At 43.6% G+C, this 13,992-nt stretch overlaps 1 protein-coding gene across 2 annotated transcripts in view; it reads right to left on the bottom strand.

Annotated features, from left to right (window-relative positions):
* The window catches only part of jarid2b (jumonji, AT rich interactive domain 2b), a 106,277-nt gene that overhangs the window by 35,554 nt on the left and 56,731 nt on the right, over window positions 1-13,992 (bottom strand). For both annotated transcript variants that reach the window (XM_014332147.2, XM_014332146.2), the window contains exon 4: window positions 621-844. In XM_014332147.2, coding sequence (XP_014187633.1) covers window positions 621-844 — 224 coding nt within the window. The remainder of the gene's footprint in view (window positions 1-620; window positions 845-13,992) is intronic.

The raw sequence follows: 13,992 nt of genomic DNA, 5'->3' as shown, positions 1-13,992 counted from the left end.
GAGGAGCAGCGCACACGCGCGTAACTCATTCGACTGCTAATTGCTCTGCTGTGGCTTTTCCACTTCATTTGACATCAAAAGTGCTACACAGTGTCAATGAACCTGTGCAGAGTTTGTAGTGCAGGCTGTGTGAGTACTCCATGTTCGAAACAGCTGCTGTAGTAGAGGGTGATAGGCAGGGTGTTAAAGAGACAGACAGTTGTTGAACGGTGGGAGGGGGAGATGTGTAAGCTGATGAAATGCAGGATAATCTTAGCCATGGGCAAGTATGCAGTTAGATGCAGCATGTGTGAAGGGTTTTGTCTGTGTGTGTTATGAGTGGGTGGAGGGTGATCAAAACCTGACTTAACAAAACTTATTCTAAGCTCCCTGGAGTTGCTTATGCACGCATCTTTATGTGCATAGAGCCAAACAATAGGGAAGCATATCCTGGTGTTAGGATAATTAATATGCAACATCCCCTTTCTAGCGTTAGACCTCAGCCCTGGTCCCTTGAATAAAAACCTCTTTAATATCATATCTGCAGCGTTCTTGTTAAACAATATGCTTTCCCGCTCTGCCGCTGGTTGTAGGCACGCATGTAATTATGTCTCCATCTGCTCCACTCTGCTGCATCTTACCTCTGAGGCAGAGGAAGGTGAGAAAGTCCTCCGTCTTGGGCTTGCGCCTGGAGAGGTCCTGGATGGAGGAGGATGGGGATGAAGCGGAGAGGGACGAGAGGGACGTGGATGGCACCGTGGACAGGCTGGCGTTCAGGCCGCCCGAGTCAGCCACTTTGATGGGCGTAGTGCTGGGCGAGTTGGGCTGCGACTGGGCAAACTTCCTCTGGGCCTGGAGCCGAGGCCTTGTTGGGAGGGGAAAGAAAAACAACAAGTTAGACCCTTGGATCCTTTGCACATAAACACAGAATTTACAAGTAACATAAGCCAGTGTGTTGGAAGAAGTACAACATTTAACCCCAATGCAGCTCCGTCTGCAGCTCACTAAAAATAAAACAGAATGTGACTCTTTTGCATACCTGCAAACCCACTCTATCATTTTTACTACTGTGGCCCACTGGCCATTGTCTCACTGTAGGGAGGTTTCGTTGAAACAATTACCCTCTAGCGAAGAATTGATTACTCTGTGCGTGTGTGTGTATTTGTTCAGTGAACGGGAGCGAATCCATCATGATCGCTTTGATATGCAACAAGCGCACATTCAGTGGCCGACTTGCCCATTCTCACCGACAGTGTGGGTGTATTTAAATGTGTGCATTTACATGAGCTGACGATGTTTTCACACATGTAGTTGTAGTTCCTCTTTTTCATTCCTGTTAAGCGCTATTGAATAAGAAAAGAAAAGCGCCTATAAGGCAGAGCCTCTGCTGTCAGTGGCAGCTGATAAAAACCAACTACACAAGGACAGTGTGCCAAAACAATCACATGCTAACCGGCAACAACTTTCTTCATCTCCCCATCTTTCTGTCTCATAATTTTTTTTTCCACCCTCGTCTCCTCCTCACTCTCCCTTCCCTCACTTCTGTTGCTACATTGTACGCGCTTTCCTCTGTGATGCACAAAGCCTTTGAGACGTCGCTCTCATTTTTCTCTCTCCTTGTCTCTTTTCTGTCTTTATTTCACAGTGTGTGCCAGAGGAGGCGATGGTAAGAGCAGAATATTAAAGAGGTAGATGTCTCAGAAAGCAACGGACTCACTTGTCACACACCACCTCTCCTTGATACACGCACGTGCGGGCACATGGATGCAGACCCTCCCTCTCCACGCGCACTTAAAAAGTAGGCGCGTGCTTATACACGCATGGAGTATAAAAGTCGCAGAGTGTCAGGGGCCGTGTGAACCATCAAGTGGCCTCAATCGATTAGCGCTGAAGTGAGAGAGAGAGAGAGTGAGTGTGTGTGTGTGGCGGGGGGAAGCTATGCTGTAAGTGTTGTGGAGTAGTGATAGAAGCAATGCGATATCCTGGTATTATTTGTCAATTTGCTGCGGACCGGACTGAGGTAAGGATAGATAGGATCATGTCTGGAGAACACCCACAATGCATTTGGCGTAGCCACTGAAAGGTGCAGCGCTCCGATTACACTCCAATCAGAGAACAGAGCCGAGTCAAAACGTGTCAATTTCCTGGCGTAAGCTCAATATGTGAGAAATTGAGAGATGATTGCTCACACAAAGCCCTACATTTGGTGGCAAGGTTTGAGGAAAAATTGCAGTTTGTTTACCAACAAGCAGTGAACACCGAACTCTCATCAGTCTGGATTTTCATAAAGAAAATTTATTAACACACGAGATCCTAATTTAAACTGTAAAGTTTTAGGACTTGCAGTGCTCGAATAAATGTGGTATGAAAAGCCATTTTCATACAGGAGGTGCCAATAATACTGTTACGCAAAGACGACGACTATCAAATACGCCACTGTGCCTCCTCCTGGGCCTCCACCTTTTAGGTATAAGATATCCATTTTACCCCATTGGAAATTTATGGGAAATTTCGGCATAACTAACAAGTGAATTCTGTCCCCATGTTGTCTGATCAACCCCCCCCCCCAAAAAAAAAAAACCAAACTGTTCAGTCCAAGTGCATGTTTCTCCTAAATTTAAAGAAATTCCCCCAAGATGTTCAGTAGAAAGGCGTGGACAGATGTACGGAGAGGTAACCCCGAAAAAGCAACGCCTAGAGCGTGGGCTGTTGCCGGCACCGAGGTGTTAAAAAGGGAACGTGACTATTCAACAAGCAGAAACCGCAAAATGAGGGCGGGTGTCAGTTCACACAAGGCTGCGATCTACTTGCAAAAGATAAAATAAATACGAAGGGGATAATAATAATAATAATAATTAAAAAAAAAACAGACATGGAGTAAATGAAGTGCACAAAATGCAGAAAGCCGAGTTTTTCCAACCAGTCAAACAGGTTAGAATGAGTGGTAGTAGGAGGGGGACGAGGAGAAGACATGGGGCAAGAATAGCCCTGCACTCACACAGAAGCAAGATGTAGTGAATGAATGAAAGAAAAATCAACATATTATCAAGACCATAGAGGACTTTTAGAAGAAAAAGTAGAACTGGAAACTGATTCTTCAAAACCGTAATGCTCCAAGCTGATCAATGCCTTGGGTCATATTTTCTGGACAGTAGAAATGAGTTTGACAGTTGGGTCAAAACACATGAAAGTGAAGCTTCTGCACACCCGAGTCACTCTAGGCAGACTCTGCGGGTCTTCCAACTATTGAAAACCAGTGAAGAAACCACAGAGAAAAATGGAGAGAAAGAGCTGAGGCAAGCACAACACTTACAAATGTAATCAAAACTGGCACCGTTAATAATAAAATTAAGCTGAAGCCACATTTGTGTGAAAGCAAGAACAGGAAATGACGTGACATATAGAGGAGAGAGTGTGTGTGTATGAAAAGAGGTGAATCGATCATAGTAACATTACCCAGAAACATCAAACTTGAGCACTTCGACATATAGACGAAGAGCCTGTTTGCTGTAAACCGTTAACCCAAAGTCCAAATTTCAAACTCGCCAAAGCCAACAAACTGTTTCCATCTCTCGTTTTATATCGCAAGCAGTCCGTCTTGATGTGATTACAGCATTCGCTATAATTGATAGCGAGCCATGAACACTTTCTAAACAGTAAGCAGAGGGAAGATTGAGCTCTCCATAAAAGCCTCTTAGGTAAGCTGAACCCTGCAAAGTTTTATTGCTGCAGCCTTACATAAATAGGATCCTATTTAACAGGGGGGAGGGAGGGAGGGAGGGGGGGGAGGAGAGAGAGAGAGACCTGGGATTATGACAAGCAAAAGGATACGGATGGAGACAGATGAGCTAATAAAGTGATGTGTTTACTACATCCCGTCTAGACCATCAACCACAGCCGGCCAATCCGCTGTTACCTTTAAACTGACATCAAAGACACTTCGTGCTACCACCGAAATATCAGTGGAAACATGCACAAGTAGAAGTTCACTAATTGGGCTAAATTGTGCAGTGCCAGTTCTAATTTCCTCATTTCTTCTTTTCTTTTAAAAAAAAAAAAAAAAAAAAAAAAAAAAATTGGTATTCCAACAGCAGAGATATGGCTAATAAAAAAAAATTAAAAAAGGTAATAAAAAACAGATCTGCTTTGCCGATGATGTGATAATGCAGGGTTACGAAGAGAACATAAAAGCAGATAAATTAAATTAAACCACAGCACTTATATTGCAAGGACTACATTTCAGCTAGCAGGTTATTATTTAACAAAACAAAAAAGCAGCTCTCTCCCTCGAAAACAGCCTAACAGGATTAGTGTCATCATCATTACGAAGGTGCCAGGAACTTAAGAGCATGAAAAACATTTACAGCAACGAGTTCAGCCAATTGTCCAACCAGTTTTGCCACTGGAATCACGTCTTTCTAGCAGTCATGGACGATCAAACGTGCATGAGCACAGCAGACACGGGCGAAGCAATGCATCCAAGAGACGGGAGGATGGTAACGTTTAGAAATCAGCAGAGGAGGAACAATTTGTAGTGACTTTACTGTTTTACTTCATGACTGCTCCCACTGCACTAAGAGCCGAGTGGTAATATGAACCCCTGATTTAGCCCTCCGTCTGCCCAGTGGTGTGTGTGTGTGTGTATATATGTGCAGAAATCAGGGTACATCACGTTCCCAAGCGTGTTGAGCTATAGAATACTGGCTGGTATGGTGCCATAGGAAGAGAGTGAGGCTTACGCAAGTTAAAATTAAACTGATTGCCCTGACTGACGGAGAGCGAGAGGCGAGCCGGAGAGACGCGGGTAGGGGGAAAAGAAAAAGAGGAAACTGGGCTCCAATAGCGGCAGAAAAAGCAAAGAGATTACAGCAGGATGTCCTCATTCATCCCTTTCTAATCCACCTATCATCCATCCTTTCCTCCCTTCATTCCTTCCTGCTGCACCCCCCACCCCCACCCTTCAAAGGGCTGCTCTAATGTCTAATATTACACAAGCCACCAGAGGCACGAGAGCATTGATTATCACTGAGAGAGGTAGAGTGAGAAAATCTGACGACCCTGTCAGCCAGAGATCCTGGCAAACGGAAGGAAAAAAGGCAGAAGAAGAAAGAATAGAATAAAGCACCATCTCACTAACATATATAATGAAGTGGATGGGTGGGGGTGATGATGAGGGAAGAGAGAGAAAGATGAGACACAGCTAGTTCAGTATGCTTCACTTAGAAGAATTCCACTCTGTTTAAGCAGTACAGCTGCGGACAGTTGACATAGATCATCACAAGCACATGGACCCTGTCAGTCAAACGCGGAGCAACTTCAAGCTCTCGTCTTCCGTCTCCATCTTATCAACATCCTCCCAGTGACAGCCATTTCCGTGGGAGTTTCTAAGATGGCTGGGCTTCTCTGTGTGGTCAGACTTACGAGGGTGCTGGCAAGCTTCCCCGCCTGCTGAAATGGCACAGAGAAACACGCTGTCTACAAGCTTCAGTAACTGACCCTCATCTTTGACCCGTGCCACTGGAGGAAGGCCAGCAACAACTGAGTTTCTTCTGCAGACTCGGTCAATAACTCAATAACCCGCAGCACAGCAGAGCGTTATCGCAAACACAAACCTCCGGTCTGAACTGGCTCCTTAAGTCAGCTTCAGCACATCAGCAGGGTGCAGAGTGCAGCGGGAGAGGGGAGGGGGAAAAGATGACTAAGCAAATGTGCCTGTTTGTTTTTAATGGAGCTGAAACCACGAGAATCATTAAACCTCATATCAAAGCATTTGTTGCATAAAAAGACTGAGAATGGATGCAAAAGAAAATAAGTTAAACGCTGATTAAGCAGGACTGCTACACTAGCACGTTTTAGTGACTGAATATGCTGTAGCTTTGGCATCATTCCCTATTGATGAAACTTCATGAAAGCATTATTTAATTTTAGCATTGGAAAAATAAAAATGGCCTGTATTTGTGTAGCACTTTACTAGTCCCTAAGGACTCCAAAGCGCTTTACACACCCAGTCATCCACCCATTCACACACACTGGTGATGGCAAGCTACATTGTAGCCACAGCCACCCTGGGGCGCACTGACAGAGGCGAGGCTGCCGGACACTGGCGCCACCGGGCCCTCTGACCACCACCAGTAGGCAACGGGTGAAGTGTCTTGTCCAAGGACACAACGACCGAGACTGTCCAAGCCGGGGCTCGAACCGGCAACCTTCCGATTACAAGGCGAACTCCCAACTCTTGAGCCACGATCGCCCATAAATAAAAAATAGAAGTTCGAAACAATCCTGGGTGCCTTTGCAATTTTAATAGAAACCTGTGCAACTTCAATGTTTTTCATGTAAGAAGACATTTAATGAAACTTGTGTCTGTGGACTTGAGGTCAAATGTGTGGAGTCGCCACAGTGGAGCTCTGGCTGTCTGGTTTGTTTTCAGATATTTGTTGCACCACTGCAACCAGATATTTAGATGAGGCTGGCGAGGGAAACACGAGCTAGCAGCCTGTGTGTTGATTTGCGCACGGTCTACTCTTAATACAAATAAATAAATAAATAAATAAAATAGACAATTACTTCTAAACTAACTTTGCATCGTAACCACCACAATCTGAGAGAAGGAGAAAATAAACTAAAACCATCTTAGACAATGAAAATCTGGGTGCTAATTTTTAATCGTCTTCGACATGAATACGAGCACATCTGGAGAGACACTTTGTCTGCAGCATCTGTGGCTGGGCTGCACTCAGACTTTGCGTTCACTCCCATGATAAAAGGTTATAGTTTGAGGAGATGAGAACTGATCCAGAGTCTGCACCTTAGGGGATGTATTAATTGGCTCCAGATGGTCCACATGGTCCTGATAAAATACCACCTCACTGCAGCTGACTGTGAGAGTGTGCGTTTGTGTGCGCGTGTTGAGTCCGAGTGGTTTCTGTCCACTTAAAATCACTCCGTTAATGTTTATATGCAGCGATAAAGCCTTTCTATGTTTTTAATCTGCTCTTCTGCCTGATTTAGATTATCGGTGAGAGCATGTGTTGTACGGCAGTTTTAGCAGTTGTTGTACACAGAAATTATATGAAGAATTTCTTAAGCCCATAAGACTTTCACTCATGAAAATGCAACGAAAACAGTGATGACGCTGTAACTGTTAGACTGTATGTGCGAACAACAGTGTGAAAGACTGTATGACAGAAAAACCTTAAGCTACTATGTTTGATACCAAACCAGAACGTTGTATTAAACAGCACAAGATGTAGCACGCTACAAAGTTATAAATAACACGTTACTGCGATCACATTACACTTTTCAGTGATTAAGTGATGACATTACAGTACACCTCAGTTATATTCTGTTGCGGATACAGACAGGGGTGTTGGGGGTCACTGTGTCCTCCCCCAGCTGAATTTTACTGATATACTTCAACTAAAAGTTACACTAACTTATACAATTTGGTAATGAAAACGTAAACACCCATACAGGGTACTGCAGTTTGGCTGGTTATTCAGTACACAGTAGTTTAATGCCTCTGCATGACTGAGCAGATCGTGCTCGTGCAGCTTGTTTTTTTAAGCATGACCCTACTTGAAAAATTGCAAAACAATTGGAAATCCATTAAGGATATTGATCCTCACAGACAGCCGTCCTAGCGTGTGGCGAGTTCACCGAACCACTTCTGCACCCTGGAAAAAAGGTCTCTGATGTTTGTCTCTGCGATGTAAGGTATTTTTGCACTTTTATAACTGTGGGTACATCAAACATGCCTGCGTCCGGGAGAGTAAAAACACTGCTGACGACATCGGATCTTTGCAAGGATGTGAACAGCATGCTAACACAAAGCTAGACAAGCAGCTCTGCCCAGCAGCGCTCAGTGACAAGCATTCAGGCTTGCAGCACTGTCACCTTCATTTCTGCATGTTCATGCTTCTACAGTAAAATCGTAGTGATGAGCGCCTCGATTTCAACTTTACCTTGTGTTATCGTTCACACTTTAAAAAGTACAGTTTTGCTTTTTTAAAATGCAGAAATAAGTTTGCCTTTAGCGATGCCGTTTTAGCCTCAAAGCGGAATAACCAAATTGTGTATAAGTGCCAAGATTCACAAACCCTAAAGTTGATGACGAGCGCTCATTATGAGCAGTTTTAAGCGAACGCTCATTTAACTTCCTGTGTTTATTGCTTTTCTGTCTCCATCCATTTAGAGGAGGGATGGCACTGCAGTGATCTGACCCGGTCAACCCTGTGACCTTTGTGTAAACAAACAGCCCACCCATAGACTCCCAGTCACATATACAAGGAGCATGTGCACAACAAACAAAAATAAACACAATCATTAACTGTCATGAAGACAAATATGCACACGGAAAGTCTACCTCCTATTGTCTCGCTCTTGAACAAAGAGTAGTTCACTAAAACAGGCTGTTACTAACCGCAGTAGTGATGCTTACACCAGCATACAGTTTGCAATGCTTAACCGCTCTGTGACAACATCAGGATAAATAAAGATGAGTGTTACCAAGATGTGAGTGTGCGTGACTGTGTGCGAGTTTGGTGGTTTCATGCTTCAAACAGTCACAGTAAGACTGATTTTCATTTGAGATTAAATATATAGCAGAGCCTGTGTGCACATTTAAATATAACCTTGCCCCCACCCTCTTTTTTTTTGGAGCGGGGGTGACGAGAGGGAAGATGGTGTGACAGGCAAATGTGAAGAGAAAGCCAAGCCATCTCTGTGAATATATAAATGCTATATTAGGTCAGATGGAAGTCACCTTTTGTCCCCTTTGTCACAAATGAATGAGTTGTGTTACACTTGGGCTAAACGCCACTGAAATAACCACGTTGACAAAACACCAGTGGGTTCAAAGGTTGTTGAGAGTGATCATATAGCAGAGAAGATTAAATAAAAACGTATTTCCCGCTTTGATTCCTTTTTTATCCTCGTGGCACTACGAGATAAACACGAAACCTCGTACTTAAATGTTACCTTTGCTGGCAGGCACAGTCCATTGGGCGCAATGATTTGGAAAGCGCCTCAAACCTCGAGTGGTTTTAGGGACAGTGCTGTATGCATCTTTGCTAGTACGGTAGTTGCTAGGTGAATTTGGTTACAACCTCCGTGACATATTGTAGGAATATATATTTCATCCTTGCAACTTGGTGCTAACCAGTCTCTAGGCCTTTTTAACCCTTAACAAGACACACTGCTCAATTCAAACCATTTGACTTCTGACCTAGTCCACCTTAAATTTCTCATGGGAGTGGTGCGCAGGCACGACGTTAGTCCAGTTACCCAAATTCAATATGGCATGCAATATGTAGACCTTCAGTGACCTTAAGTTACTGCCAATGATTGATAAGTAGGTAGGAACATCGATAGAGTAATAAAATAAAGACTAGGGAGATCAACCATAAAACAAACATTTGAGTGCATGCATGTTCTGCTACATGAAGTACTGTGTTCTGTCATGTAACTACCAGAACAAAAACAAATAACCTTACAGTACACGCACACACATTGATTGCTCCTAAATGATCCATCTCCCACTTGTGTTTCCAATTTGCAGAAGATTCCCAGGTTGAGATGAAAAACCGACCCAGTCAATGGTTCACCGCTCTCTGCTGCAGATCATCTCTGTCAACACACTGAAACTTTTCCCCTCCTCGCCTTTTCATGCACACCTTTCAACTGAGCTCTGGTATTAATATTACAACAAAAGGGATAGCTTGCATACGAGGTCATGCTTTTTTCCCCTCCTGAAAGTGTCATCTAAATTTAGATATTCTTATCAAATCATACATTGATTTGAATATAATGACAGAAAAAAGCTACTTATGCTCACTACAACAGTCTGACACATCTCAACATTTTGGCTTACAAAAGATCAAATTAGTACTTTACGACTGCGTAACAGTAAATCCCAAGAAGCGTTTAGACTTTGTTGTATGATGCCATAAGGAGCGCCACGCAAACCAGTTTTCACATGCTCAATCTGTGCTACAATTACACTAGCATTTGACAGTGATTACGGGAGCCAGTTTGTGTACTGAGTGACATTATGCACTGTGGCGGATGGTTAATACTCCTTCACCCTGCCATTTATTTCAGTGGCAAGGAAGGCTTTCATAAAGCCGCGGCAAAGCAGCGACAACGAGAGGAGAGTTTAGAGGAGATTTTGGTGAGTCACTGACAGAAAAACCAGAAGAGATCATTTAAACTGCAACGGAACGACTGTCCAGCGTGGCCTCACGTGCTGTAACTATATCTGAATCTGCTGTATTTTTGCAGCAGCAGGTAAAAGCAGCAGAATTGCAAAATACAGCGTGAACATTGTTATTCATCCATTAGGCGCTGGTGGAACAGCTAGGTGCTGCGGTGCATATAGGTCGCTACACGATACCATCTAAAGCAAATTAATAAGCACATTATGGCCCTCTATTAAAACGCACTCACTGTGTGCGTGCGTATTAGTGTGCACGTGTGTGCAGGCCTGTGCGCACATGCATGTAATCCCTCATAAATGGAAACGGTGATTATGCGTTACTGACAAGAGGCATTGGTTATGCTCGACAAGACAAGTGTGTGTGTGTCTCTCTGTGTGTACACACTTGGCATTCATTAAGTCGAAACAAAACAAGCAGCAGCAGCTGAGTGTGTGTCTTGGCTGAGACAACAGAGAGAACAGATTCAAAGAGAGCCAAAAGTGGGGTTCAGTAAAAAAAAGAAGGGTGAAAAAAGAAAAAGGAAGGAGGAGAAAAAGAAAAAAAGAAAAAAAAAAAAGAGTGAGAGAACACTAAAATTAAGCTTAGATGTTGGTCTAACATAGATACTTCTGCCCGCAAACACACGGCGCCCGAACTTTTGCCTCAAAAGTTTGCATTTGCTTTCACACACAGCTGAACTACTTGCTAAAAGTCAGATTAAACAAAGTAAACCGGCTTCAATAAATCTTGAATGATGTGATCAAATATGCTGGAAAGTTTTAAACATTTACAGCTTGCCCAAATAAAACCAGGTTAATGTTTATCAAAATTCAGCAATGGATTTCCTACCCACACACGCCACTGTATACAAAACCAAAAATCTTCACGTCATTTAAAAGTAAACCACACTGGAATCCGGTTTTGACTGAACCATGAGAGCGGCAGCACAAAATTCAAACAGAAGACTTGTGAATGATTTACTCATTTCACTTAGGACTGAACCAGATTCATCGGATGATGACTAACTGTGGTAATTATTTGAGGGGACGCTCCTGTAAAACAAACACACACACACAATCTTAATATGAAACTACAACCTCTTTGTTATTGACAGGTAAACACACGTCAGGCCGTTTTAATCAACCTAAGTCAAATATGGGAGAGGAACAGAAGAGCAGGAAAACAACTAGGTCAGTAAACCGTGGCATTAAAGAGACTGCATAGGGTCGTGAATCTAAGAGAGTGTGTGCGCGCCTCGACTCAAACTTGGCAAGGGAGCCCCATTTGGAGAATATGGTCAAGCTTGTAAGACAGGGCTACAATAAGCTGGCATGTTTGACGGGATGTCCTGCCAGTCTACCCACCAATCTCAGGAGCATGGGAAGGCAAACACAGAGCTGATCTCAAAGACTTCTAAAGAGCGCCGCTTCCTGCCAAAAATTACTCGCACCTGTCCTTCTGTCTCTGCCCCTCTTCCTATCGCTCTCTCTTCGCGGCTCCACCCAGCCTCTCTTCGTCTACACTCGATCCCTTCATCCTCGATCCACAAACTTTTCCTTCATGCAGAATTGGAAGGCGCTACGCCATCGCTCCTCCCTTCTGTTTTGGCCAGTGCCAGGTGTAAAAAGCTCCTGGCATCGTCACAGTTAGGCCTGCTTAGGAACAGTGCAGGGGCGCCCACTGCCAGGGCACCGGAGTCATCCTTCAAGCATAAAGCGCACACACAAAATAAGCTTTTTAAGAGGGCATTAGGCATTGCCAAGTACTGGCTAGGCTTGTGTTTCATTAGCATCAGATAGAGAGTCTTTCTTCATTCAGCCCCACTGTGAGTATATGTGTGTGGTGAACTAATGAAAACCACAGAGCAGGCTGGCCTCTAACTGAACTCCACTCAACACAGAGCACTAGAGGCCACCAGAGCAAGAGAAAATGAAAATGTGAGCTCATCTTTATTATAATTTACTCCTTCAGCGCTTTTCTTCCTTACAGAGATGAGCATTTATGCTTTACCGTCTATTTAAGCCACATGATCCTTTGGTTATTGCCTGGTCAGGCAGCCCACATTGCAATTGTGACTGTACAAATAAACAAAGTTGCTGTGTCTGACTTTAAGATCGACTGTACAAGCAGTCAGAAACCGCAGAACTTCACCGAGGCTGAAAACTCCCTTCAGAGCCTGTGAACGTGTATGCAGTCCTTAGATCCAGAAGGATATATGGATCCACATTAGGATGATCTTTTCTTGAGGATATCAAAATCGAGTCTCAATTTTTTCATATTTCCAAAAGAAACATTTTCCCTATCTTGCAAAACCTTCCAAAAACATATACCCAATAATAGATCTGGATCGTCTCCAAACGCTACTCAGTTCCCAGCCAAGCCTCATTTCTGGTAAAATGTCCAAACAAAAAGAATCACTGAACTGATGAAGTGAGAAAGAAAAGGGGGGGAACATTCCCTTCTTTCTTTTATACTTTTATCTTGTATAAGTTGGCCCAGGGGCCACCTGCTTCAAATCAAGGTAGATGAAAGCTCGTAATAACCAAAGTGAGATTTTGAGGTTACAGTATCGAATGACAGCTAGGAGGACTTGGGCAGGTGCTTGATGCGCGGTGAATGGAGCCTGTATGGGCTGCTCATTACAGAAGGACATCTGCTGCTGTCCGGCCCCCAGACTCCGCCTCCAGCTTTACACTGACGCTTGGATGTCGTGTCAATGCGTGTGAGAGACCAGAGGCAGAACAAAACCACACACACACACACACACGCTTGCACAACAGGAGGAGGCATGTGCTCTTACTCACATTCACACCTGCTACCGACAGTGGCTGTCAGCTTGAGAATGAAAGTATAAATTTAAAAAAAAAAAAAAAAAAAAAAAAGGTTTATGGCTGCTGCTTTTGGACACAGAAATGTAAGGAGGAATGCATGATGTTATCTCTGTGTGGATGCGTTGCTGAGGTACACACGTAACAGATAATGTGAAATCTGCTTAAAACTCTGTATCGTTTACTTCATTGTAATCTTATTTCAGCTGAAGATTTCAAGCTTTTTTCCTTTTCATGCTGAACGCATTAAAAGCATCGCATTTAAACATCATTATATCACCCCCCCCCCCACAATCCCCGCTCAAGAACATCTCTCTGAAAATGACTGTTGTTTCACAGACTTAATCATTTTCAATAATTCACGCATTACATAAACGCCTTCATAAAAAAATAATGCTGGATGGAAATTAACAGCTTTTTTGTGCTCAATTCCAATTTTTAACAGATTCATTCGGAAATGCATGGGAACATTGTTACAAGTGGCTAATTATAAGTGACTGAAACTGTGTTTGCATTAGGAGATTTAAAGGGGGGGGAGGGGGCTCATTAAGAGACCTAAGCGCTATTTAAAGGCTCATACTATCTACGCAACTGTCGCAGAACTCAGAGGCAACTTGCTCCACATTTCACCACAAACATTTGGGAGAGAAGAGGGGAGAAGTCAAGTCAGAGGGGAGAAAAAAAAAAACATGACAAAGTGTGTATGTGCAGCAAGTTCATAAATCAGTGCAATGTTGCAGTGAAACATTTTGGAACTGATTTTTACCGGGGATGTTGTAACGGGGGTGTAACGAGGGGGGTGGGGGTGGGGTGGCATGGGGAGACAGATTGAATAAATTATGGAAAGAAAGAGCAGATGAGAGAAAGGGGAAGACGAAGCATGTGTCTCAAAAACAATGAAGAGAACCCAAAAGCAGCTGGTGTCATGTGGCAACCTATGAAACCTCCGAGCTCAGAAAAGTCAGCGCAGTTCTGCTGCACTTACAATT

Source organism: Haplochromis burtoni, unplaced genomic scaffold (assembly GCF_018398535.1).
Source record: "Haplochromis burtoni strain Fernald_Lab_line unplaced genomic scaffold, NCSU_Asbu1 Contig_25, whole genome shotgun sequence".
Classification (NCBI taxonomy): domain Eukaryota; kingdom Metazoa; phylum Chordata; class Actinopteri; order Cichliformes; family Cichlidae; genus Haplochromis; species Haplochromis burtoni.
The sequence above is the reverse complement of the archived record's forward strand: the minus strand, read 5'-3'. Positions and strand labels throughout refer to the sequence as shown.